Genomic DNA, 27195 nt, shown 5'->3' with positions numbered 1-27195 from the left:
TTCGCAGCCATGCAGGGGATTGTGGTGTGCGAGGGGGGGGGGGGGGTGAGGCACTGCGGGTGACATTTGGTCCACACGCAACGCTTTGAAAATCACAGCCTTGCATGTGGACCAGAATAAGTTCCTTTGTGACAAATTATTTTGTTATCATTTTCTCCAATTCACACTTTCTTTTCAGGGAGTTTAAGAAATATACCATAGTATTCTTTATACAGTGCATCTGGAAAGTATTCACTTTTTCATTTTGTTATGTTACAGCCTTATTCCAAAATAGAAAAAATTAGTTTTCCCCTCAAAATTCTACACACAATACCATACCTCCCAACATGACCCTCTCCAGGAGGGACACAATGCTCTGCTTCTGGACTTCCCTCTTAATGTATGATTGCCATCACCTGTTTTCAGGGCTGGCAACAAAAATCTTGGGGCCCTGTACACTGATATTTCTGGCCTCCGCCCCCCCCCCGCCTCCCATCTGAGCCCCCTACCCGACATTGGTTGGTGCGGCCGCTGCGTGACTGCATCGCCGACCCCTCCCCACTCCCAGTAATGCTGTGCGGGGTGGGCGTCGGGCATCGGTGGTGGCAGCGGCGGCACCTGTTTTTTATATTCAGGGTTTATAGGTTGGGACCTGACATGTGGAGGTGTCGGCGGTACAGGAGTGGGGGGGTCTATAATTACTGAAATCAGGTGGCCAACGGGGTGGCAGGCTTTTGGGCCCTTAACATTTTGGGGCCCTAGTGCAACTGCCCTTCAAGCCCATGTGTTAAAAGTGGACAGCGTTGCAGCCAACCCTGGCTCTCTCTGAGATGAGCTCCAGGCAGCTCCCAGTCCTTCACTCCTTAGTCATTACCTTACCTATACCATTGAGGATCCGGGGGCAGACCCAGGGCCGGCGCCACCACTAGGCAGCTCTAGGCATTTGCCTAGGGCGCCGGCCTCTCGAGGGCGGCACTTTGTAGTGCCGTATGGAAGCGGCAGCCCCTGCACCTCCGTGGAGCCAGGTAAGCGTTCCCCTGTGTCTCTCTCCAACCTCCCCCCCCACCCTGTCCAGACCGGGTCAGAGGCGCGAGAAGCTGCCCAGTGCTTCCAGGAGGGTGAGGAGGGTGGAAGTGTGGGGAGAAGCTGGCCAGTGCCGTGGAGCAGATAGGCGGGATCCCCCCGCCGTGCAGTAGAGCAGGTGAGCGTTCCCCTGTGTCTCTCTCCAAACCCCCCTCCCTCCCCCCCAGACTGGGTCAGAGGTGCGAGAAGCTGCAGAGTGCTTCCACTGCCGTGCTGCGGGGAGGGAGGGGGGTGTAAGGAGAAGCTGGCCAGTGCCGCACCCGCGCCCCCCCTCCCCCCGTGGATCACTGCAAACGGCACCTGATAGGCAGCGGTGGCCTCATCCAGCACTCCCCCCCCCCCGCACCGCCGTGGAGCAGGTAAACGGTCAGACCGGGTCAGGGCGGGGGGCAGCTTCTCTGTTATGCGTGTGATGTCATCACGTCACACGCTGGGGAAACATGCTGGAGAGGTACCATACTTGCCTACCTGACCCTCTCCATGAGGGAGAAAATGCTCTGTTCCTGGACTTCCCTGGTAATGTGTGATTGCCATCACCTGTGGTGAAACGCCTTTCTTATCAATTACCTAGCTCCCCACAGGTGATGGCAATCATACATTACCAGGGAAGTCCAGGAACAGAGCATTTTCTCCCGCATGGAGAGGGTCAGGAAGGCAAGTATGGATGGTACACACGGTGAGATGACTATTTTTCTAATCGATTTTGCATATAGAAACAAAATCAAATAGAAAATCGAATGGGCATTGAATGTTTTTTCTACATTCTATGCAGATTCGATCGCAATGCGCTCTCCTGTGTAGTGTAAATCGAATAGAAAAATACCTCTGGATTTAACTCTTAATTTAGGATTACCATCACCTGTGTAGAAACACCTTTCTTATCAATTAACCTGTTTAAAACAGATGATGGCAATCATACATTAAGAGGAAAGTGCAGAAGCAGAGCAATTTGTCCCTCCTGGAGATGGTCATGTTGGGAGGTATGGTCATGGCAGGCAAGACTATATAGAACCGATCTGTACTATACAGTCCAAATTGAATGCATTTTGCGTACCATTCGATTCGGGATCGAATCGCAAGCAAAATCACACCGTGTGTACCTACTATTAGTGTTTTATTTTTAATACATTTGCAAAAATCTCTCAGATTTTTTTTTTTTACATTGTCATTATGGGGTATATGTGGTAATATATTTTTATTCCATAACAAAATGTAAAAAAAAGGGAAGCACTGTGAGTACTATTCAGATGCACTGTATTTAAAAAAATGTAGTTTACCAGGAACTTTGAAAGTAGCATTGGCATAAACATTGCTTAAAAGCATTTTCTAATATTATATTTATTTGTCATATCTCATTAACATCTACACAATGTGCTGGCTTTAAAGAATAATCTATGTCCCAAGGGATGCAGGGCTTGTTAGGAAATAGGAAAAATATGTCACAAACTGTATCACAACTACATGATGTACAAAAATAGTGCAGCCCCTGTAGCACTCCTTTATAATTGGCTGCCTTTATGCCACAGGAAATTAGAAACAATATATACATTGTTGCAAAGAAAGAAAAGAAAAGATAAAAAAAGAAAATAACCTGTTATGCAGAAAAAAGTATTGGTCTAACCATTAACACATAAGTCAGAGGTTCCCAAACTTGTTTGAATCACAGCACCCTAGAGTATCAGAATATTTTTCAGGGCACCCCTAGGCCAAAGTTTGTTACCAAGTATAAAAAAAAAAAAAATTAATAAGTTGTACTTAACTGTCATCCTTAGGTCCAGTTATGTGGTGAGGAACACGATTCACTTCTGTTTCTGATTTTGCCAGTTTCATTGGCCATAAATTATTTGAATTGTTTCTGGACCACCAACCTGAGCCACCCCTGCAAGTGCTCTAAGGCACCCCAGGGAGCCTAGGCGCACAGTTTGGGAACCACTGACATAAGTATCACATTCAATTATGTGCAGTGTCATTCAGTCTGATAAACTGTTATATACTGTATATTGCATTAATAATTCATCATGTGTATGATTAGTTCTGAAATAAAAATACACATATGATAAAAAAAATACTTTGATATTGTTATCACATTGCACTTTGTCTAATAATTGTGAATCTTAAGGCCACCATACACAAGTGAGATTAGGTCCAATTTGACCGATGTGTATTTGACATCCCGTTGCGCGGTCCCATGCTCATCGGATTGAGTTGGGGGGTCAGACGTGCTGCACTTGCATTTAATAAATCTTATATGCAGCCCGGAGTCTGGCGCATGGGTGGGAGACACGAATAGAGGCGGTGGCCGGGGGGACGTAAGGGTGGCCGGGGGGACCATAGAGACAGGCAGGGGAAGCCGGAGCAGCGGGCGCACTTAAAAAAACAAACCCATACAAATTAATGGGCTGAGAGCTCTCAGTGGATTCCCATTAATTTGTATAAAGTTTTTGTTTATACAGCTTGGCTGGCTCCAGGATCCTGGATCCCCCTTCCTGGCACTCCGCGAAACACCTTGAGCCCAAGTCGGCCGACTTGGGCCTAATGTATGGGGCCTTTAGGGCCCACTACAAACTGTATACCCCTTTCACACAACGCATAACCAGGTTTGTTGCTGAGGCAACCTGGTTTCACACTTGGTGTGAAAAGGTTCTACTTACTGTAGGTTAAGTTTCCTTTTGTGACTATGGGCCTTATTCTGGTTGGTGCGGTTCTGTCCGCGTGCGGTCGGTCCGCCGATGTTTGGTGTTTGCGCATGTGCAGAGGAATATCTGCGCATGTGCGAACGGCAGCCATGTCCAAATACCGCATGAATTTTCTACACTCCGAACAGGGGGAGGAGAGGGGCGTGAAGGGCTGTTTTGGCTCATTACCATATGTGTACGCCCAGAGTTTCATGGGCGTTCCCATGAAAACACTGGGCGTACGTATGGTAATGCGGCCGTGACGAACGTGTGGGGGGCGGACATATGACATAGCCAGATGTCAGCTGCCCGCCCAGATCCCTGCTTTTGCACAGAGAAATGCCCGAGTGGTCTGGAGCACTCGGTGCTGCCTGACCACTCGGTCCTGCATTCTGCGACCATCGAAGGATGGGGGAGGTTCCCAGAGAAATCCACTCGTGCTCTGTGCGGTCAGCGGCTTACCGCATTCGGACGCAGTGAGAGGTCCGTACAGAAGGCGGGGCTCAGGACGCTCGGTCCTGTCCGCATATTCGGATTCGACCGCACCAACCAGAATAAGGCCCTATGTTTTTTTTTTTTAAATAAAGTAATATTTTATTGACATTTTACAATAAACAAAAAAGAGGTACAAAAAGGGGGGAGGGAAACACAACATAAAAAGTAATAAACAAATCAACCATCAAGTACAAAACACAGAGGTTGCACACTGCACCTTGTTCTGGTTGACTCGCAAGGCAAAATTCAGAGCCTTGCGAGTCAACCAGAACAAGGTGCAGTGTGCAACCTCTGTGTTTTGTACTTGATGGTTGATTTGTTTATGACTTTTTATGTTGTGTTTCCCTCCCCCCTTTTCTTACCTCTTTTTTGTTTATTGTAAAATGTCAATAAAAAAATACTTTATTTTTGTCCATCAGACACTGCCCGCACCCTCCCCCCTCGCATGGCGTGATTTTCCGCAGGCATGCGAATGGATGATTTGCATAATCATCCATTCGCAGCCTTGCGTGCGGGCAAAAATTCATTTGATGGTCATAAACCATTCAAAGATTTTGGATGCTCTAGCAGATGAGACACCTCTGTAGTGTCTCTGATCTGTGGGCATACAGTGCGGGAAGAGGGCAGGCAGCTGACATCCGCTGACATCAGCTGACCTGTGTCATGGGGGAATTACCATGAGAACGCCCATGAGGCACTGTGCATTCCCATAGGCGAATCCCCGGTCTGCTGCCCCAAACCCCCCTCCCTGCCTGCGCGGTTGCTAAACTATTTGCAAAGGCCGATCGCACAGAGCGGCTGCACATGCGCATAACTATGCGCAGTCGCAGAACATCGCTCCCCCGCGCGAACATGCTGGGGAGCGGGTCAAACAGAATATTCCACATTATTAGGTATGTAATAAATTGTACAATAAGATCCCATAACAGCAGCTCGTCTCCCCACAAACAGAAAAAAAAAAAGTAAATGGGTATAAAGCATATTTTTAACTTATGGTCGTGAACGACACTGGGTGTGGTATAGGGTTCCGACAGTCGGGATCCCGACAGTCATTAGCCCGACGTCGGGATCCCGACTGGCCAGACTCAGGCAGCATGGCAAGCGCAAAAAAGACCCTTACGGGTTTGCTGCGCTCGCCACCTATTCTATTCTCACTCTATGGCCGTCGGGAACCCGTCTGTCAGTGTTTTAACAGTCGGGATCCCAACGTCGGGTAAATGACTGTCGGGACCCCATCCAGCACCAAACTACACCAACCACTCAATTTAACCATAGCACAATGTGTTTTTACATATATTTTTCTTGCTTAAGCATATTGTTAACCAATTTAACTGTGTAAGGAGGGAGATGCAAACTAATTCTAACAGCTAACAGCTAACAGCAGCTAACCGAGTGAACGAAAATCACCCCCATAATGCCCACCACAGTAGTAGTGCATCTAGGGCCTAATTCAGCAGTGGAGAAAAATTGGTGAACATCACTATTGCCCTTTTTTTTTTTTTTTTTTTCAGATAATTATGATCACTGTTTAAGGGCAGGCGGGGGGCAGAGATGCAGCATTGTGGGGTCATGGAAACATAGTGCAGTCTCGCACATTACACCTCTTACTTTTACTTTTATCTATCTTGCAAAATAGATATCAAAGATTTGATTTTTGTACAATTAACCACTGGATAGATCATAAATGCAATATGAAACATAGGCCCTTATTCAGATCTGATCGCAGTACAAATTTGTTCTCAAAATGGGCAAAACCATGTGCACTGCAGGTGGGGCAGATGTAACATGTGCAGAGAGAGTTACATTTGGGTGGGTTGTGTTGAAACTGAAATCTAAATTGCACTGTAAAAATAATGCAGCCAGTATTTACCCTGCACAGAAACAAAATAACTCACACAAATCTAACTCTCTCTGCACATGTTACATCTGCCCCACCTGCAGTGCACATGGTTTTGCCCATTTTGAGAACAAATTTGTACTGCGATCAGATCTGAATAAGGGCCATAATGCTTTCCTATATACGTACTTTATTGAGAAATGCAATGAGATAAGGGAAAAAGGGCATACATAAAGAACATTCAGGGTACAAACACAATAGTGCATGATTATGAACGAACAGTAACCTTAGTCATAAGGAGATCACCACTGGGATTATCAAAAGGTGAAATGAATGGGGTTTGGTCCTCTAGGTTTATAAAACTAGAAAATAGCCATAATAACAGGGCAGTCCATAATAACAAGGCAATAATATCTAGTATATACTGGAAATAAACAATAAATAAATAAATACAAAACAATAAAACCCCCATAAATATAGTAAGTAATAAAACACCATTTGTCATACGGATCAATAAAGCAGTTTAGGGCAAACACATTACCCAGAAATAAAAATTATCATTAATATGAACCTAAATATTGTCTCTGTAATGATAATAATTTTTTTAAGAAAAGAAAAATACAGTAGATTGCCCACCTTCCCAATGCTGCTGCCAGATCTAGGAACCTCATTGTGCCTGATTATAAATATCCCCGTGGTTTCACTAAAATCAGTAGCATTAATGAAAATTCCCACCCAATTAAATTGTCTAGGCTAGTAACACATTGGAAATAATACATTAGAGGGCCCTGAAACTGTAACATGAAAAATCTTTAACTGTCTTGATGTAACTGGTGTGTGTTTCAGCACTGACACACAATGCTGCAATTCATCCATTACAGTAAATGTGATGTTCAGAAACAATTTGTGGTATTCCTTACACCTAACTCACTAAATGAATCATAAGATTAAGTTAATGTGACACATTATAAAAGGTATTTATTAAGATTGCTGAGATGTTCACGTGTACACTAACACATATTTTAATTCCATTATCCTGTACTAAACAGAAATGAGCTAATTATGAGATTTGCTAGCAAGCAGAGGCACTGGAACGTTTTTAGGTTGGGGGGGCAAGATATAATCTCATTTTGGCGCCCCCTAAATTGCTGTATGTTACCCCCGGGCACTATACACACTGGCAGCGGCATATATGCATGGGCATTATACACAGGGCAGCGGCATATATGCGTGGGCATTATACACAAGGCAGCGGCATTTACCTATGGGCATTATACACAGGGCAGCGCAGTGGCGGATTCAGGGGGGGGGCACCCGGGCACGTGCCCCCCCTGTCATTTATTTTGTAGCTGAGAACCAGGGCTTTCCAACGAGCCCAGCCCCGTGTTTCTAGCCCCCCGGGAACCGGAGATATCGCCTGCCAAAGCTGTAACGTTTTTTCCCCTTAGGATAATATGGGACCCGTCAATTCCGACCCCCACCCGGTTCCGACGGCTGCCAGTTCCCGCCCTGGCATCACAGAAGCTTGTGGTTGATCTCATTCAATTCCAAATCGCTGGGCCTTCAATATAATAACAGGCTGGTCTATATCGGTCAATCGGTTCCAGAGATATTGCATGTAAACCGATTATTTTATTTTTGAAATGTAATTTCATGGCTGTTCATGTTCTTTGAGGGCAGATTACTCTGGAACCAAACGTTCCAGTTTCACTCGACCAAAATCATTCAAAGCCCACTCAAAAGTTCTTCAATATGATACTCATGAAAATGGGTCAGTTGCTTCCAAAGATATAGCCAGTTAAATGAGATAACTGGTTAAAGGGGGGGGGGGGGGGAGGGGTGGTTTTCTCTCCCCCTCACACCAGAAAATGCAGGGACTAGGCTGGTGTAAAAGGGGCCAAACTGGGAATGCATTTTCTGGTGTGAAAGGGGTATTATTTCAAATAGTCGGTACCTGCAGTGCTCTGAATACAGCCAGGCTCTGCCACTGTCAGTGGCTATCACTTCTGCCTGGCGGCAGCTGTCCCCCATTTAGCGCGAGCATGTATTCCCCCTTAGCAATGAACATGTTATCCCACATGGCAACGAGCATAGAACCTCTGGCAATGAGCATGTAGATAAGCAGCATTTATGTAGCATAATTTTTAATAGGCATTATGGTGTTTGGCATAATACATAATGGACATAATGGCGTGTAACTTAACGTGTAATGGACATTATGGTGTAAATGTTTAATGCATGCCTTTGGTGGACAATGTCCCTGTTTATAAAGCGTATTGTGAATTTTGGCTTAATCTGTGTGGCATTATGTGAATTCTGGCTCAATCCGTGTGGCATTATGTGAATTTTGGCTCAATATATGTGGCATTATGTGAATTTTGTCTCAATCCGTGTGGTATTATGTTAATTTTGTCTCATTCCGTGTGGCAGTATGTGAATTTTGGCTCAATCCATGTGGCATTATGTGAATTTTGGCTCAATTCGTGTGGCAGTATGTGAATTTTGACTCAATCCATGTTGCATTATGTGAATTTTGGCTCAATCCATTTGGCATTATGTGAATTTTGGCTCAATCCGTGTGGTATTATGTGAATTTTGGCTCAATCCATGTGGCATTATGTGAATTTTGGCTCAATCCATGTGGCATTATGTGAATTTTGGCTCAATCCATGTGGCATTATGTGAATTTTGGCTCAATCCATGTGGCATTATGTGAATTTTGGCTCAATTTGTGTGGCAGTATGTGAATTTTGACTCAATCCATGTTGCATTATGTGAATTTTGGCTCAATCCATTTGGCATTATGTGAATTTTGGCTCAATCCATGTGGCATTATGTGAATTTTGACACAATCCATGTGGCATTATGTGAATTTTGGCTCAATCCATTTGGCATTATGTGAATTTTGGCTAAATCCGTGTGTTATTATGTAAATTTTGGCTCAATCCGTGTGGCATTATGTGAATTTTGACACAATCCATGTGGCATTATTTGAATTTTGGCTCAATCCATGTGGAATTATGTGAATTTAGTTTCATTCCATTTGGCATCATGTGTAAGGGGGAAGTATAAAGGGGTCTAGTATTTTGTTGCATAATGTGTAGAAGTTGTAGACTACACTCAAGGACACACCTCTGTTGAGTGGCCACACCCCTTTTCCGGAGCGCGTACAACTACATCCTTCGCTTTTGTCGCCATGGTGGTCCTGCGTACTTTAAATGCCAGCGCCTACTTTTAATCCCATTCCCACCCTCTCTCTGCCGCTCTCTTAGCATGTACACTGGCACCACTAACACCGCACCCTCCCCCACCTAAACCCTCTTTTATCATGGTGCCCCCCCTGTCATTTTATCCTGGATCCGCCCCTGGGGCAGCGGCATATACACGTGGGCATTATACACCGGGCAGCGGCATATACATGTGGCCAGAGACACCAGGATTTACATTAATCCAGGGGTTGTCATTTACTCGTAAAAAGTGGAAAAAGTGGCAGTGTCACCCCCAAACAGATTTATGTGATTATGTCTGATTATGATAATCAGACATAATTACATAAACCTGTTTGGGTGTGAATCCAGGGGTAAATGACAACCCCTGGATGTGTCAGTCACTGGGGAAGGGAGGGTGAGAGAAGCAGCATTGGCGGGCGCACATCTTCCCTGCCACCCGCCCGGCTATATTACTGATTAATCAGCTGCCCACCCGCCCGCCAGGCTATATAACTGATTTATTATCAGCCGCCCGCCCGCCCCTATATTACTTATGTATTATCCAGTGGTGCAGCTAGGTGCCATGGTGCCCGGAGCAAGGGCATGTTTTGCGCCCCCCCAATTTGTCGTAGACGGGGCATGGCTTAACATTATACCACACACCCAGGGGCAAACGCAGGATTTCTAAAGAGGGGTTTCTCTATGTATAACCCTGACTCATATAAAAATACATACACATTTAATGAAATCTCCCCTTCAACTACTCACACACAACACCCCTCTCAACCCACTCACTGTCCACCCTACAGCACTTTCCCACCCCATTCAAATAACCCCCCCCCCCCCCCAAAAAAAAAAGCACTCTCCCTGGCCCTCCAATATTCACCCACAGCATACACAAAAGTACCTTTTCCCTAATGTAGCTCCTGGAGGACTTCTTGCTCAGCCTCCGAGTCCCAGCAGCGACACACAGCAGGCAGCCTGTCAATGAGGGGAGCCTAGGGTGGCTGCTCGGACAGACAGGCCGGGCAGACAGGCTCCTCTGTGCCCATCTCCTTCCTGCCTCCAGCAGCCAGCTGCGAACAGTGTGGCCAGGGAGATGAACGTGCGGGGGGCTGAATAAAGGGTTGAGCGGGGGAGGTGATCGGCTGGGCAGCTAAACTGGTGAGTCTGCCGTTGCCTGGGACGGCTGTCCCCTGTAACCCTCTCCCGTGCCGCTGGTATAATCATCCGCCCGCCCTCCTTTATTACATACCAGGCGCCGGGGATGGCTGCTGCTGCTGCCGCCGGGGAGATGTGTAGAAGACGCGCCCGCCAATCACAGTGTATGTGGAGGGGATGCGCCGGCAGTGATTGGCTGGCGCGTCTTATGCACATCTCCCCGGCGGCAGCAGCAGCAGCCATCCCCGGCGCCTGGTATGAAATATAGGCGGCCGGGCGGATGATACTTCTTTAATATAGGCGGGCGGCTGTAATATAGGCGGGCGGGCCGGACATACTGGCGCCTCAGTAATTTTGGGGGGGGGGGGCAAGCTGCCCCCTCGCCCCCCCCCCCCCCCCGTTCCGGCGCCACTGCTAGCAAGGATGACATTATATGGGGGCAGGGCTTTAGGGCCTTAAGGCATGAGATCCTGGCAATGCAATGTCATCAAAGAACAAGCCCTAGACATAGAAAAACTAGGCAAATGCATACTCCATGCCGGCCAAGTGGCGCCACTGCCCTTGCATGTCAGGTGCGTAACTACAAGTTGGTGGGCCCCATAGCAAAATCTTGAAAGGACCCCCTATCGTTTTTCACTACAATGCCCCTTAGGGGCAGGAGAGAGAGAAACAGGGTTTCAGGGAGAGAGAAAGTGAGGAGCAAGTTAGAAAGGGAGGGAGAGAGAAAGAGATCAGAAAATGTTAGGGAGAGACAGAGGGACAGATTCTCTAAGCTTCAAAAGTGATAAAATAGAGAGTGATAAACAGCCAGCCAATCAGCTCCTACCTGCCATGTCACAGACTGTGTTTGAAAAATGTCAGGCAGGAGCTGATTGGCTGGCTGTTTATCACTCTCTATTTTATCACTTTTGAAGCTTAGAGAATCTGGCCCAGAGGGAGAAGGAGCGAACAGGAGAGACACTACTTGATCACAGCTCAGGACCAAGTGGAAGCATGGATGGACTTGGGTGCTTGGAAGGATGGACATGTACATGGGCATAGGGATTATAGCCAGAACACCATATGGGGATATAGACAGATGAGTGCAGGAAGGGGCATAAATGGATAGACAAACCCATAGGAGTGAGGGGGCATAGACAAACAGACAGACAAATGGATGGAAGGGGGCAAAGACAGACAGAATGGAAGGGGCACACATTGACAGCAGGGGCACAGATAGACGGATGGACAGGCAAGGGTATAGACGGATGGACGTAAGGAAGGGAGTGGGTTTACATGGACAGATTGACAGATGCAAGGGGGCATAGATAGGCAAAAGGGAGAAGCAAAGATGGATAGACTGGGGTGGGTGTGTGGGCAAAGACAGACAGACAGAAGGACAGGAGGTGGCATAGATGGACAGAGGAGCAGACAGAGCACCATATGGGGTATAGACAGACTGATGGGAGGGGGCATAGATGAACAGATGGGAGGGTGCATTGATGGACAAAAAAAGGGGCAGGAGGGGGGTATAGATGAACAGGTGGATGGATGGGAGTGGATAGACATATGCCCTTTATATATTTTAGGTTAACCCCTTCACTGGCAATCCCGAGAAATTTCCGGGCTATGCCTTAATTCCCAGGCTGGCAAGCTTGGAAAATTCTCGGGATTGCCAGTGATTAGCGCCGGGCAGCGCTGCTGAGTTCATCGCTGAACTCAGGCAGCTTCAGCGCTGCCCGGCTCCCTCCACCACGCCCCTGGCTCACCCCGCCCCCCCGGCTGTTACATTACAGCCTGCATTGCCGACTTATGACAAGCCGGGTCGCAGCATGTAGGGATGGGGAGCGGGGGCGCAGGGCCGGACAGCGGCTGATTGACGGTTCAGCGGCGCTGCCTGGATCCGGGGAGACAGTGGTGGTTTTTTTAGGGAGCACTCCCCATAAAAAACTCACCCAGTGAGGAGCTCTCCCTAAAAAAAAAGCACCACTGAAGGGGTTAATCACTCAACCACTTATATGCATGGTACTTTCATCCCACCACCCCCTTATGTTTCCATCCGTTTTACAGTATACACATTATAGCAAATGCCCACAACCCACCGCCCTCCATGCATATTAAATGATCATTAATCTGATGCCATTGCCATTTATTATTATAACTGATGTTTTGTTGCTGTCAGTCCAGGAGAACAGATGACATGGTCAGCAGCAGCGCTGTTCTCTGCAGGCAACTTGGCTGCTTGCTGAGGCTGGAGCAGCCCGAGCTGGGAAGGATCATAGGAGCTGGTGATAGTGATCTCTCCTCTTCCTTCCGTGGTTCCCGATTAGCAGCTGAAGGAGGAACCTTGAGGAGGCACTTGGGGAGGAGTAGTCTGGGTTAAGCAGCAAGCAGAGATGCACCACTAGCCCGCCCACACAAACGCCACGCCTCCCTACTTCAACTTCATTTACGCTTTTGGATGTTTTCTATAAGAAAAAATCCGGATACGATTTTGAATGTGCACTTTCTTCGTCAGTGCAAAACATGCAAGTTTTACCGCTAATCACACACTATTACATGTGCGTTTTGCAGTAAATGTGCAATTTTCTTTTTTTATTTATTGCAGAGTCTAAAAAAATTATACCTAGCCCGGGATGTTGCCTATAGCAACCAGTCATATTATACTTCTTATGTATTTAGCTGATTCTAGAAGATAAGATAATTTGATTGGTTGCTATTGCTTTTTGTATATTTTCATTAATACTGCTGTGTACCAAGATGCAGTGGCAGAGCAATTAGCATCCACCTCTGAATTAGCTCCTGTGTTTAGTACTGGATATAATATTTCTTTCAAAATCATTTTCTTTTCCATTTTATAAAAATACATTTCTACCATTTAAGATTGTACCAGACTACAATCTGCTCAATGTACTATTACAGACCCTATAGCCAGTGGTGTAGCATGAAGCCATAGCACCTGGAGCAAGCTCATGTCACGGCGCCCCCCCCACCTCCATATATAAACACACATGCTCCTAGCAGTGTGTCATGTAATGGGAGATTAAAATTATAACAGTGCAGAGGTGCATGTAACACTGCACAGTGCACAGTGCTGCTGTTCCCGTATCCGTACATGTGACAGCCTACTTGGGCTCTCTGTGGGCGGCCACTACCTGGTCTCTCTGCGGCTTCAGTCACGCGGACACATCAAGCAGCACAGAGCCTCTCTCTGCTCCTGCCTCGCATCAAGCGGCGCTGCATCTCTCTCTCTTCTTGCCGCACACAGACCAGGCGGCAGGAAGAGAGAGAAGTGAGGCGCTTATTTTCCAAGGTGCCAAAATAAAAGTACTGTGCTGGGGTGCACTTAGTGCTTGTACTTCTCATGTAATTACCAAAAATAAAAGTTACAAACTTCCTTACATTTTTGCTGATGCTGAATAACAGCACTGCACTGTTTGCCAGAGCCTACACGTTACTCTCATACCCCTTTCCCACTGCAGGCTTTACACGGTAAAATGACGTTTTTTTAGCCTTTTTAAACGGCTAGAGCTGCAGTGGGAAAGCTCCAGGTTGCTTTACACGGTTAACAAATACCGGTATTTGTTAACCGGGTAAAAAGCAGTGTTTTTACCGTGTAAAAGCCGTTTTTTCGGCAGTGGGAAAGGGGTAGCCCTTTACCCGTTAAAAAAAAAAACGGCATGGGGTCCCCCCCCACTGCTGTAACCAGCACCAGGCTGAAGGAGCCGGGGCTGGTATTAAAAAAATCAGGAAACCCGACAAATAGGGGTTCCCTGATTTTTTACAACCAGCCCCAGGCTCCAGGTCCGGGGCTGGTTCCCAAAATACGGGGGACAAAATGACTAGGGGTCCCTCGTATTTTAAGAACCAGCCCCAGGCACAACCAGCCAGCAGGGTAATGCCACAGCCGGGGGACACTTATGATATAAGTTCCCGCGGCCAAAGCATTAACCCTACCGACCAGTCAGCCTGGCCAGGGGCCCTGGGGGAGTGGGGACCCCCCCAATAAAGGGGTCCCCCCCCTCCAGGACTTACCTGACCAGGCTGAAGCCTGGTGCTGTCCTCGATGCCCCTGGGCGGTGGGCATCGAGCTGATGGTATGGTGTAAAAAATAGAATAAAAACCATTGTCTTTTACTGGTGAACTATGAGTCCCAGCAAGCCTCCCCCGCAAGCTGGGACTTGGAGAACCACAAGTCCCAGCCTGCGGGGCATTAAAGGGCCCGCTGGGTCTTGTAGTTCCACAGTAAAAGAAAGAGTTAAATAAACACACTGACAAGCCAGAAAAATAAAAGTTTAATACATACATAACACATACATACTGATACTTACCTATCTTGAGCCCTTAGGTAGCCCTGGTCCTGATGTCCTGGTCCGTGTCGGCGTCTGTATCCATGTCGGCATCCCTGTCGGCGTCGGCGGTCCGGAGTCCGAAGAAATCCATTTGGGAAGCTGTGGAAGGAAACCATACTCACCTGTCCCAGCGCGACGTAGTCCAGGTAAGGTCTTTGCAAAAAAAACAAACCGACACCCGAACCAAACGAACAGGCAGAGAGCCGCACGGTGTGTTTACATCGTGCGGCTCCGCCCCCGAATGCCGCTATTGGCCGCCTTGCGGCCTAGCGGCCAATAGCGGCATTCGGGAGGCGGAGCCGCACGATGTAAACAAACACCGTGCGTCTCAGCTGTCCGCTTGGTTCGGGTGTTCGGTTTGTTTTTTTTGCAAAGAACTTACCTGGACTACGTCGCGCTGGGACAGGTGAGTATGGTTTCCTTCCACAGCTTCCCAAATGGATTTCTTCGGACTCCGGACCGCCGACGCCGTCGCCGACAGGGATGCCGACATGGATACAGACGCCGACACGGACCAGGACATCAGGACCAGGGCTACCTACGGGCTCAAGATAGGTAAGTATCAGTATGTATGTGTTATGTATGTATTAAACTTTTATTTTTCACGTGTGTCAGTGTGTTTATTTAACTCTTTCTTTTACTGTGGAACTACAAGACCCAGCGGGCCCTTTAATGCCCCGCAGGCTGGGACTTGTGGTTCTCCAAGTCCCAGCTTGCGGGGGAGGCTTGCTGGGACTCATAGTTCACCAGTAAAAGACAATGGTTTTTATTCTATTTTTTACACCATACCATCAGCTCGATGCCCACCGCCCAGGGGCATCGAGGACAGCACCAGGCTTCAGCCTGGTCAGGTAAGTCCTGGAGGGGGGGGACCCCTTTATTGGGGGGGTCCCCACTCCCCCAGGGCCCCTGGCCAGGCTGACTGGTCGGTAGGGTTAATGCTTTGGCCGCGGGAACTTATATCATAAGTGTCCCCCGGCTGTGGCATTACCCTGCTGGCTGGTTGTGCCTGGGGCTGGTTCTTAAAATACGGGGGACCCCTAGTCATTTTGTCCCCCGTATTTTGGGAACCAGCCCCAGACCTGGAGCCTGGGGCTGGTTGTAAAAAATCAGGAATCCCCTATTTGTCGGGTTTCCTGATTTTTTATTACCAGCCCCGGCTCTTTCAGCCTGGTGCTGGTTACGGCAGTGGGGGGGACCCCACGCCGTTTTTTTTTTTTAAATTCTCCCCCCCCCCTATCTTTACACTGCTTAAACGGGTTTTTAAACGGGTAAGTGTGAATGTGACAAAAACAGCTTTTAAACGGTAATTTACCGTTTAAAAGCTGCAGTGGGAAAGAGTCTTTATGGCTCTTACCCGTTTAAAGACCCGTTTAAAAAAAACGGGTCATTACCCGTGTAGGCAGTGGGAAAGCAGCATCAGACAGCTATTCTTTCCCTATATGCTGCATCAGTCTGTGCTCTCTCTTCATGAGTCCCGCCTCCTCTCTCCTTGCAGCCTGCAAGCCAACCAATGACAGAGCTGCTTCATTGCACACTATTGGACAGCTGAGCTATCGCTCAGCTGTCCTGTATGCTGTACGGCGCCGCTCAGTTTGACAGGACAGGTCAGAGGGGACCAGGAGCGCAGCACTAAAAATCGGTAACACAGATCCGATCTGAGGTGGTGGTGGTGGTGGTGGGGGGGGGGGGGGGTGAGCCCTTTCGTGCGAGGTGACAGTGCCCGGAGTTTGAGTTTCGCCGGCTCCACCGTAGCTACACCTCTGCCTATAGCCTTAAAATATGATTTCATAATCCAAAACTTCAAGAACAAAAGAGCTCAAGTGCAGACTCGTCAAAGCAAATATGTTATAGTAAAAATATGTTCAGTTTTTTTGTGGTTTAGAAAAGTCCATAACATAAACTACTGTAATCCTGGAGGTCAAAGAAGTTTTTTTTTTTGAACAGATAACATGGAGTGAAGTAAACTACTGTTATCTGCTGTCACATTGTACTTAATGCTCTTTTATTTAGCAGCACCAGAGGCTAGTGGGAACAGGCAGATAGGCAGCTGCTGTGTCTGCAGCAGTGAGAAGGGCAGCTAATAAGCCATTCATTGTGCGGGTATCAGAGGGTACACTCAATGAAGGTCGACATACATTAATTCCACCACTGACGGTCGACAGTGCTTAGGTCGACACAAGCATTAGGTCGACAATGGGAAGGTCAACATAAGTTTTTTGCGTTATATTTCAACATGGACACCATATAAGTGTACTGTGTCCCCATCGCATGGCTGGCTGTGCTCACCATGCTTCGAGGCACTATTATAATCTAACTCTATGCCCACTTGGATGGTAAAGTATCCATCAAGTTGTTGAAAAAAAAAAAACACACCTTTTCAGTGTCGACCATGTCAATGTCGGCCTTTTAATTGTGTCAACCTTCTTTCAATGGCGACCTAGAGTATGTCGACCATTTGTAGTGTCAAACTAGTCACTGTCAACCACTAGTGGTCGGCCTAGACATGTTGACCCAGGGACCGGATACTGTTATAACAAAGCTCTTATCATACTTATCGCTAAACCTGCAGACGGGATGAGCTGTACTTATGTTTGTTTCCTGCTGTGCCTTCCTACGTATACTGTAGATGTCAAATACACCATGGAAGTCCTTTTTAAATATGCAGAGTTAAAATGTCAGTTTATGTGCTATATTAGCGTTTAAATGTTGCAGTGGAGCACCACCAATGAGGAGTTACATGGTATGGGGGGAAAATAATATAAAAATATGATGTGTACAGTGTTTTAGTGTAACACAAATGGAGATAAAGGTTCTATACACAATGCGATTTGGGCCCGATTTCTCCTGATTCCAGTGGATCGGGCCGAGAAATAGGGTGAAATCAGCCGAAATCGCATGTGTCTGTTCTGCACATATGCTGCCTTATTCTAATCGGATCGCTGCCCGGTGCATTTATATTTATGCACATGTGCATATGCTGATGGGCACGGCAAACTGCTAGTTCGTCGTTCTGTTCGCAGCTACCAGTGAGGGCGGGGGACGTAGGGCAGCAGCGAGGGGACACGCTCATGGGAATGCCCAGCATTTCTTGGGTGTTCCCATGAAAACACTGGACATTCCCATGGAAATTAGGCAGTGAGGACTCGGAGGCTTCTGGGGGCCGGCAGCTGACATCACCGGATGTCAGCTGCACATCCTGTTCCCGTATAGGGAACACGCAAAGCTAAGTCACTAGAGAGTGTCTAAAGGCCCATACACACTGGGCGACTTTGAGCTGAAAGCCGCTCAAAGCAGCATGTTTGAGTGGCTTTCAGTTCAAAGCCGACCAGTGTGTATGCCCCGGCGGTGAGCGCGGCTGCGCGCTCCTGCATCATCACTGGGAAAGCTGCTTATTTGCTGGTATACCAGCAGATGAGTGGCTTTGTGGATGGCTTTGCATAGCTCTGCACTATGCAAAGCGGTCCTCTCCCCGCTGACGGCGTGGGCAGGGCCCAGGGGGAAAGCCCCTCAATGTGTATGCACTGAGCGGCTTTCCACCCAGCGATGATAGTGATCATCGCTGTCCATACACACTGCGCAACATCCATTCGCAGCCATGCAGGAAACTTGGTGAGTGAGGGGGGGGGGGGGGTGCGGGCGGCTGTGTGAGTGGCGTGCAGCATTTAATCCACACACAACGATGCAAAATGTGCAGCCTTGCACCGACCCTCTCCCTGCTGCGGGGAGCGAGGATTGCATGTGGTCGGTCCCGGGCGGCTGGAGGAGATTGTATGTGACTTGAAAGAAAAAAGTGACTTGAAATGTCAATTCCTGTTAAAGCTTTGTCAATACTTTATTGCAAAGCAGAAGTGTCTACTTCTGTCAGCTTAATTCAAACTCTGTAATGTGTCTTTGTTTTTAGTACAACTTTCAGATAAAAAGAAAAAAAAAAAAAACATTGCTTAGTCATACTAATAATGTGACTCAGGCAGACCTGTTAAATAGAAAACCTCACCACAGGCAGAAATAAGGAACATCACCATCACATTCAAAATCGTAGGAGTACAAAAAAAAGTATTAGGTGTTTACAAACAAAAGATATACTACTGTCACTTCACCACAGCAAAGAGATTAGACACTTGGGGATAACATGTATTTACAGATCTTCAAGACATTTTAAATAAAACCTGAGAGGTTAAACATTATTTTTTCCTATTTATCAGTATTTTCTGCCTTACTTAAATGCTTCATTTATTACAAATATCTACCTCACAAATAAAATAGTTCCATTCAATTTTTATACTATATACCCCTATACGCTGCTTTATGCGTGTCAGATGGCGGCGGTATGTGCGGGCCGGGCAGCATAGGGGGTTATTCTAGTTCACTCTTTCTGACAAAATCCTTCTTAGATGGACAAAACCATGTGCACTGCAGGTGGGGCAGATGTAACATGTGCAGAGAGAATTAGATTTGGGTGGGGTTTTACTTCAAAGTGAGATCTATATTGCAGTGTAAACATAATGCAGCCAGTATTTACCCTGCACAGAAAAAAATAACTCACCCAAATCTAATTCTCTCTGCACATTTTACATCTGCCCCCCTGCAGTGCATATGGTTTTGTCCATCTAAGAAGGATTTTGTCAGAAAGAGTGAAGTAGAATAAGGCCCATAGTCCTGTGTAGCCGACGCTCAGCCTGTATGTAGCAGGTGCCAGATGCAGGCCGGTGCATGCGCAGAAGGCCGTAGGACTACGCCGCACACACCCACCATTGGACACACATACAGCAGTGTATAGGGGTATGTAGTATACACAGGAGCGGCATCTACCCATTGGTATATGTACTGTGTGAGCTTGCATTCAATACATGCAGCTCAATCAGCAAATAGCTATAATACACAGCATAATAGTACTTACTGTAGCTGGGCTGCCATCCTTCTTGCCTCCGTTGCTGCCGTTATGGGAATCTGCTGCTGCTGTTATCGCCGCCGCATACTCTGCCTGCCGTTGGGGGTGGTGGTATGCTGTACAGCAGCGCCGAGCCGCCTGCCGCCCACATGTCACTGTCACTGCCGCTGAGGATGGGTGAGTTGCTGTAACTGTGTGGGGCTGTAATCAGCTCCATTTTTCAAGGCTGGCACGCAGGTGTTTGGAATATCTAAAGAGGGGCAGGTGTGTGACATTACTAATGGGGCAGGTGTGTGGCATTACTAATGGGGGTAGGTGTGTGGAGCTGGTGTGTGGAAATGTGAGGGGCATGCGTGGCATTACTAATGGGGCAGGTGTGTGGAATTACTAAGAGGGAGCTGGAGTGTGGAATTACTATGTACAGTGGGAGCCAAGAATAAGGGGCCTACTATTGTGTTGCATGTTGCGTAAAAGGGGTATATGGTGTGCTAAATACATTAAGGTCATTGTACCATAAAACCAGAGTGAGCAGAAGTAGTAGCCGCGCCCTCTGACGAAGTCTTGTGAAACGCGTCAGACCTACGTCGCTCACCCTACCCACTACACACCTCCTGGTGTCATTCTACTTCGATGGCTTTCCCCGTCCTCTGCACGGCAAACCAGCCTGGCGGTGTTCTCGAGGGAGTTCCAGAGAGTCCGGACCTGTGAGCAGTTTTGCCTTGGATCGTATGTACAAATCATGTGGTAGCCAGTCCACAGAGCTTGACTATCTGGTACGAGGCTTTTATTGTGCTGTACCCAGGAATTGTTTTATTTCCAATAAATTGTCTCTTTTAATGCACTATGGAGCGCACCTTTTTCTTCTCTCCTGTCGCATATATATATATATATATATATATATATATATATGTTAACACACAACCTCAAAATTGGAACCTGATATTAGAGAAGGATTTAAGGAGTTAACATACATGACTTACTTGATTATGTTGGGGCTAATTAATAATGTGGATTTTGAAGATAATGGTTGTAAAGTGGTTTATTAATATTATAATGAAAGGGGTTGTTACGACGATGCTGAAGTAGATAATGGTTTTTGAAGAGAGATTAATTATTGAAGAAGGAATTCTAAAAATAAAAATACTCTATTATTCTCTGGTCACATCTATGACCAGTTTGGGGCCCCTCCCTCAAACAACCCATTGCACTATGGGGCCGATTCTGGTTAACTCGATGGTCGGGGTTTGCGCATGCGCATTTCTGCGCATGTGCAAACCCCAACTGGGAACTGCCATGGCAATTGACAATGTCACCCGGCCGTTCGCAGCGGGGAGGAAGGGATAGGGGTGGTGGCGGTGCTGGGCCATGATAAGTTCCAGCATTTCATGGGCGTCCCCATGAAAAAACTGGGTGTTCCCATGGGAATGCGAGTGGGCGAAGTCTGTCTTCTTCCCGGCACCCACAAATATAAGTCCATCTTCACAGATTTATATTTGCAAAGGCAGGATAAATCATCCGATGGTCAAGAACCATTGAATGATATCTCTTGTTGCCAGGGCAGCCGAGAGGTATACCGGGCCCCGGTAACATTCTGGGGGCGTGGCCTAATTGTGTGAGGTGTGGCCACCTCCAACGATTAGGCCATGCCCCAAACTGTTTAAGGAGTGTGAAAAAAAAAACGGTAAAGTCAAAGGGGGAGTGTTATTGCCACACCCCCCTCTCAGCAGCAGCACACCTACAGCATGTGCTGTGCTGACAGCAGGCTCAGCATGAGCTCTCACGCTATTATGCAGCACATCATTTTTGAGCTGTGCGATGAGATGTGTGACGGGAGCGCGCATTTCATCGCATCCAACAATTGTACCGTGTATGGGAACTAGAGATGTGCACCGGCCACTTTTCGGGTTTTGGGTTCTGATTACCTTGAGGTTTTGGGTTCTAATGGGTTTTGCCAAAACACCTCCTAAGCGTTTTGTGTTTGGATTTCTTGGGTTTTGGGTTCTGTTTTTTTTTGTTAAAAAAGCATAAAAACTGCTAAAATCGCAGAATTATTTTTTTTTTTTTGCTCCTACGCTATATTAACCTCAATAACATTCATTTCCACTCATTTACAGTCTATTCTGAACAGCTCACACCTTACAATATTGTTTTTAGGGCAAAAGTTTGCACCGAGGTAGCTGGATAACTATGATAAGCCACACAAGTGTGCGGCACAAACACTAGACTGATATGGCACACTTAGCATACCCTCTAGGCTGATACTGCACACCTAGAATTACCCCTGGACTGATATGGCACAGGTATCATCACCCCTGGACTGATACGGCACATTTAGCATCACCCCTGGACTGATATGGCACACTTAGCATCCCCCCTAGTCTGATACGGCACACCTAGCATCACCCCTGGACCGATATGGCATGCTTAGCATCACCCCTGGACTAATACAGCACACTTGTCAGCACCCCATGAATTATACGGCAGACTTGGCTTACCCCAGGAATTATACGGCACAGATGGTGGCACCCCTGACCTGATACAGCACACATGGAATTATACGGCACAGATGGCGGCACCCCTGGACTGTTACGGCACACATGGCGGCAGGCATGGAATTATACGGCAGACAAATTCCTGCAGTAAAAATAAAAAATAAAAATGTGTATTCTTTTAATTATAAAAAAGAGCAGCACACCTTACTTAGCAACACCCCATGAATTATACAGAACTCTTGGCTCACCCCTGGACTACAGCGCATTTAACAGCCCTTGCAGTAAAAAAAAAAAACCTTAATTTTATTTTCATTAAAAAAAAGGGCAGCTCCCCTGGTCTGATATGGGACACATGGGGCACCCCTGGAATTATACGGCACACATGCGGGCACCCCAGGACTGATACAGGACACATGGGGGCACCCCTGGACAAATACAGCACACATGTGTGCACCCCTGGATGGATACAGCACACATGTGGGCACCCCTAGACTGATAGTACTGGTAGCCAGTGGAAACAGCAGATTGGAATTATATACTGCAATAAATACTGGTAGCCAGTGGCAACAGACTGGAATTATATACTGCGATAAATACTGGTAGCCAGTGGAAACAGCAGACTGGATTTTTATATACTGTGATAAATAATACTGGTAGCCAGCGGCAACAGCAGACTGGAATTATATACTGCGATAAATACTGGTAGCCAGTGGAAACAGCAGACTGGATTTATATACTGTGATAAATAATACTGGTAGCCAGCGGCAACAGCAGACTGGAATTATATACTGCGATAAATACTGGTAGCCAGTGGCAACAGCAGACTAGAATTATATACTGCAATAAATAAAATACTGGTAGCCACTGCCAGTGGCAACAGCAAACTGGAATTATATACTGTGATAGGTACTGATAGCCAGGGGCAACAGCACACTGGAATTATATACTGCAAAAGGGACTGGTAGGCACTAGCCAGTGGCAACAGCAGAGAGCAGACTGCAGCAGACACTAGGCAGTGCATGGCAGGCAGTGGCACTAGCAGCACACTGTGACTGACTATACAGGAGCAGACTCAGCAGAGGCAGGCCCCAGCACAAAGGAGAGACAGAACACAGCACCAGTCATCCTTGCAATGGTGATGTCTTGATCACTGAGCAGAGACACAGTACACAGCAGCACAGGCCCCAGCAGAGACCACACACAGCAGCACACCCTTCCCTTCTCCGAGATTGGAGTGAAGATGGCGGCGCGAGGTTGCGGAATTTAAGTGTTCCGTGATCTCGCGAGAATCCGACGCCGGGCGATGACGTTTTGCCCGTGCGCCCGGATTCGAGTAAGGCGGGAAGCGCCGAGCGCTGCTCGTATCCGGGCCCGGATTGATGACGTCCGTGCTGGCTCGGATCTGAGGAATCCGAACCCGCACATCTCTAATGGGAACCATAAGATAAGAGTCCTATTGAAGATGGGATGTTGCTCATATCAACCAATCATATTATATCTACTATCTTCTAGAACTGGGGTAGCCAACCCTAGTCCTCGAGAGCTACCAACAGTACATGTTTTGCAGGTCTCCTCACAGAATCACAAATGAGCTAATTAGCTCCATCTGTGTATCTTTTAAATTTCATAAATTATAACCAATGCATTGGTACTTCTGTAGTTTCACGGCGCCGCCGCCGCACGCACACTCTGGCTCAGAAACTTGGCAGGCTGCCAGAGGCTCTGATTAACCGTGCGCGTGCCGCTCTAGCTCAGACAGAGTGTACTCGCGCCGCTCTAGCTGTACTGACAGCTACATAAACAGCGTGGTGGCCGGGCAGCAGCGCGCTGCCCAGGCGCTGGCAGGTCACTGTGGTACTTGTAGTTCCACAGTGATATAGGCAGCACCTGGGCACCGCTGATAACAACGGGGGCAAGTGGACACACCCCGGGCACAACGCTGACGTGCTGGGGCTTGTAAAGTACACACCCCGGCACACCGCTGTGTCCCCCATGTACACGCTAAATTCAATGGCTTGCAGTCTAGATCTAGGCGCTAATGCTCCTGGATTCACACTCCGTGCAAGCCGCTAAGAAGGAGGGGGGCGCCTGGATTTAGGCGCAAAACCCTCTGAATCCAGGCGCCTTGCAAGCCGCTAAGAAGGAGGGGGGCGCCTGGATTTAGGCGCAAAACCCTATGAATCCAGCCGCCTTGCAAGCCGCTAAGAAGGAGGGGGGCGCCTGGATTTAGGCGCAAAACCCAGGCTCCCTGGGAGCCGCAAAGGTGGTGGTGCATCTAAATTTAGACGCTAAAGCGTCTGGATTTAGTTGGGTGTAGGGGTACATCTAAATTTAACGCAAAAGCATCTAAATTTAGCTGGGTTTAGGGGTACACTATTAAAACCTGTCCACAGTGGCACTAGTCGACGCAACAGCTGTCGACCGTGTAAATCCCACTATCCACGCCCACCCGAAGCGTGGCGAGTGACGGCGGTACGCGTCCTACGACCTTTTCATACCCCCACTATCCACGTCGGCGTGGAGTTGAGAATAGATAAGTGTGGCGAGCGCAGCGAGCCACCGAGCCCGAAGCGTGGCGAGGGGACGCTGACACCTGTGAAGCCCGCGAGGGGACGCGGATACCTGTGAAGGTATCCGCGTCCCCTCGCGGGCTTCACAGGTATCCGCGTCCCCTCGCCACAGGTGTCAGCGTCCCCTCGCGGGGCTCGCTGCGCTCGCCACGCTGCGCTCGCCTCGCTTCGGGCTCGGTGGCTCGCTGCGCTCGTCACACTAATCTATTCTCAACTCCACGCCAACGTGGATAGTGGGGGTATGAAAAGGTCGTAGGACGCGTACCGCCGCCCCTCGCGGGGCTCGCTGAACTCGCCACGCTTCGGGTGGGCGTGGATAGTGGGATTTACACAGTCGACAGCTGTTGCGTCGACTAGTGCCACTGTGGACAGGTTTTAATAGTGTACCCCTAAACCCAGCTAAATTTAGATGCTTTTGCGTCTAAATTTAGATGTACCCCTACACCCAACTAAATCCAGACGCTTTAGCGTCTAAATTTAGATGCACCACCACCTTTGCGGCTCCCAGGGAGCCTGGGTTTTGCGCCTAAATCCAGGCGCCCCCCTCCTTCTTAGCGGCTTGCATGGCGTCTGGATTCAGAGGGTTTTGCGCCTAAATCCAGGCGCCCCCCCTCCTTCTTAGCTGCTTGCAAGGCGCCTGGATTCAGAGGGTTTTGCGCCTAAATCCAGGCGCCCCCCTCCTTCTTAGCGGCTTGCAGGGAGTGTTAATCCAGGAGCATTAGCGCCTAGATCTAGACTGCAAGCCATTGAATTTAGCGTGTACATGGGGGACACAGTGGTGTGCCGGGGTGTGTACTTTACAAGCCCCGGCACGTCAGCGTTGTGCCCGGGGTGTGTCCACTTGCCCCCGTTGTTATCAGCGGTGCCCAGGCGCTGCCTATTTCACTGTGGAACTACAAGTACCACAGTGACCTGCCAGCGCCTGGGCAGCGCGCTGCTGCTGCCCGGCCACCACGCTGTTTACGTAGCTGTCAGTACAGCTAGAGCGGCGCGAGCACACTCTGTCTGAGCGCACAGTTAATCAGAGCCTCTGGCAGTCTGCCAAGTTTCTGAGCCAGAGTGTGCGCGCGGCGGCGCCGTGAAACTACAGAAGTACCAATGTATTAATAAAAAACATATATGTAAAAACATATAAAGCAAATGGCAAATTGATAAAGACAAATGATGTACTGCCTGAATATTGTTACACCGTTTGTTCCTATTAGACAGATGGTAATGTCATACAATTCATGGTAAGAATGGAAGAAAAAGTGGGTGGTCTCCGGAGGTTTAAATAGTTACCAACTGGTCGCCATGATGTTTGAAGAAGATGTATATCCCACTGAAATGATGTATTTCAGAGCACACTTCCTTGTGGATAATCAGCAATCAGTTTCCTGGAAAATGCCAATTCCTCTAGCAGAGAGTATCCACCTTATCAGTGGCGCACACCGGGGGGGGGGGGAATATGGGAATATATCGCCGGGTGCGCGCTCCCGTTTTTACCCCTGTAGTGATCGCTGGTCGCAGGAACATGCTCCTGCGACCAGCTGATTACCACTGCCGGGCTCCACTGGCAGTTTCTTTTTCATCCGCGACCATCTCTGGTCGCTGATGAAAAGGAGAAACTGAGCAATATATAGCTCAGCCATATATTGCTCAGCCATGAAACTGAGCAATATATCTCCCCCGTGTATACGGAGCTTTAGAGTTTTTCCAAAAGCTGGGACTCTTCCCCTTTGATGGACACTAGAAGCTTGTCTCTACTGTGCCCAGAACCAGAGATATCAGCCTTCCAGCAGCTGGTTAATGCTCCAGCTCAACACACCTGGTATGTAGTTTTATATTCTCGTTGGCAGATTGCTCTGCCTCCTGAACGCTGATCCCCCTAATCCCCATTTGGTAGGTGGGATTCTCTAGTTTTTAATTCTATTAAAATCTTAGAAATCTATTTCCGGGAACTAGAGATATCTCAGGGTTGCCGACTTTTTCTGTCTCCTCTCCGGGAGAAGCCCGGAGAGGAGACTTCCAACTGCAGTTCGGGGGGCGGGGCTTGAGCCATACATCATTAAGCCCCGCCCCCAGGATGGGAAAAACCCCAATTCACAGATCTCCGTGGAGGGGGCGGGGCTAAAATGACGCAATTTTAGCTCCGCCCCCTCCTCTGAGACCCGCGGATTGACGGGTTTCAATCCAAAGGTATGGGGGAAGACGGCACAATCGGGGGGTGGCGTGGGGGTCCCCCGGAATCCGGGAGGGTTGCGCACCTTTCCGGGGGGCCGGGAGGAGGACCCGATTTTCGGGATCCTCCCGGTAATTCCGGGAGGGTCGGCAACCCTGAGATATCTGCAGTCAAGCAAGCTGTCCTCCCACCAGAAAATTATGAATAATAAGCCCACTCCACTATACACCCCTCCTCTGCGTATTAAACTCTACCACCCTGGAAGTTATGTATCAGGACCCCTTCATTCAGCCCAATGCCCCCTTCTCCCA

The 27195-nt window shown here is 48.1% G+C and overlaps 1 protein-coding gene across 4 annotated transcripts in view; it reads right to left on the bottom strand.

Moving 5' to 3' along the window:
• The window catches only part of LOC146072834 (ciliary microtubule inner protein 2B-like), a 58124-nt gene that overhangs the window by 25182 nt on the left and 5747 nt on the right, over nucleotides 1-27195 (bottom strand). The window contains exon 2 of one of the 4 annotated variants that reach the window (XM_083180024.1): nucleotides 22157-22295. The exons of 1 other annotated variant lie outside the window; for it this stretch is intronic. In XM_083180024.1, coding sequence (XP_083036150.1) covers nucleotides 22157-22210 — 54 coding nt within the window. In that variant the 5' untranslated portion in view covers nucleotides 22211-22295. Of the gene's footprint in view, nucleotides 1-19670; nucleotides 20156-22156; nucleotides 22296-27195 lie in introns of those variants that run through there. 2 more of the 4 variants (XM_083180044.1, XM_083180037.1) reach the window with 2 other exon arrangements.

Source organism: Crinia signifera, chromosome 1, assembly GCF_055691185.1.
Source record: "Crinia signifera chromosome 1, ASM5569118v1, whole genome shotgun sequence".
Classification (NCBI taxonomy): domain Eukaryota; kingdom Metazoa; phylum Chordata; class Amphibia; order Anura; family Myobatrachidae; genus Crinia; species Crinia signifera.
This window is presented reverse-complemented; position numbering and strand designations above follow the sequence as displayed.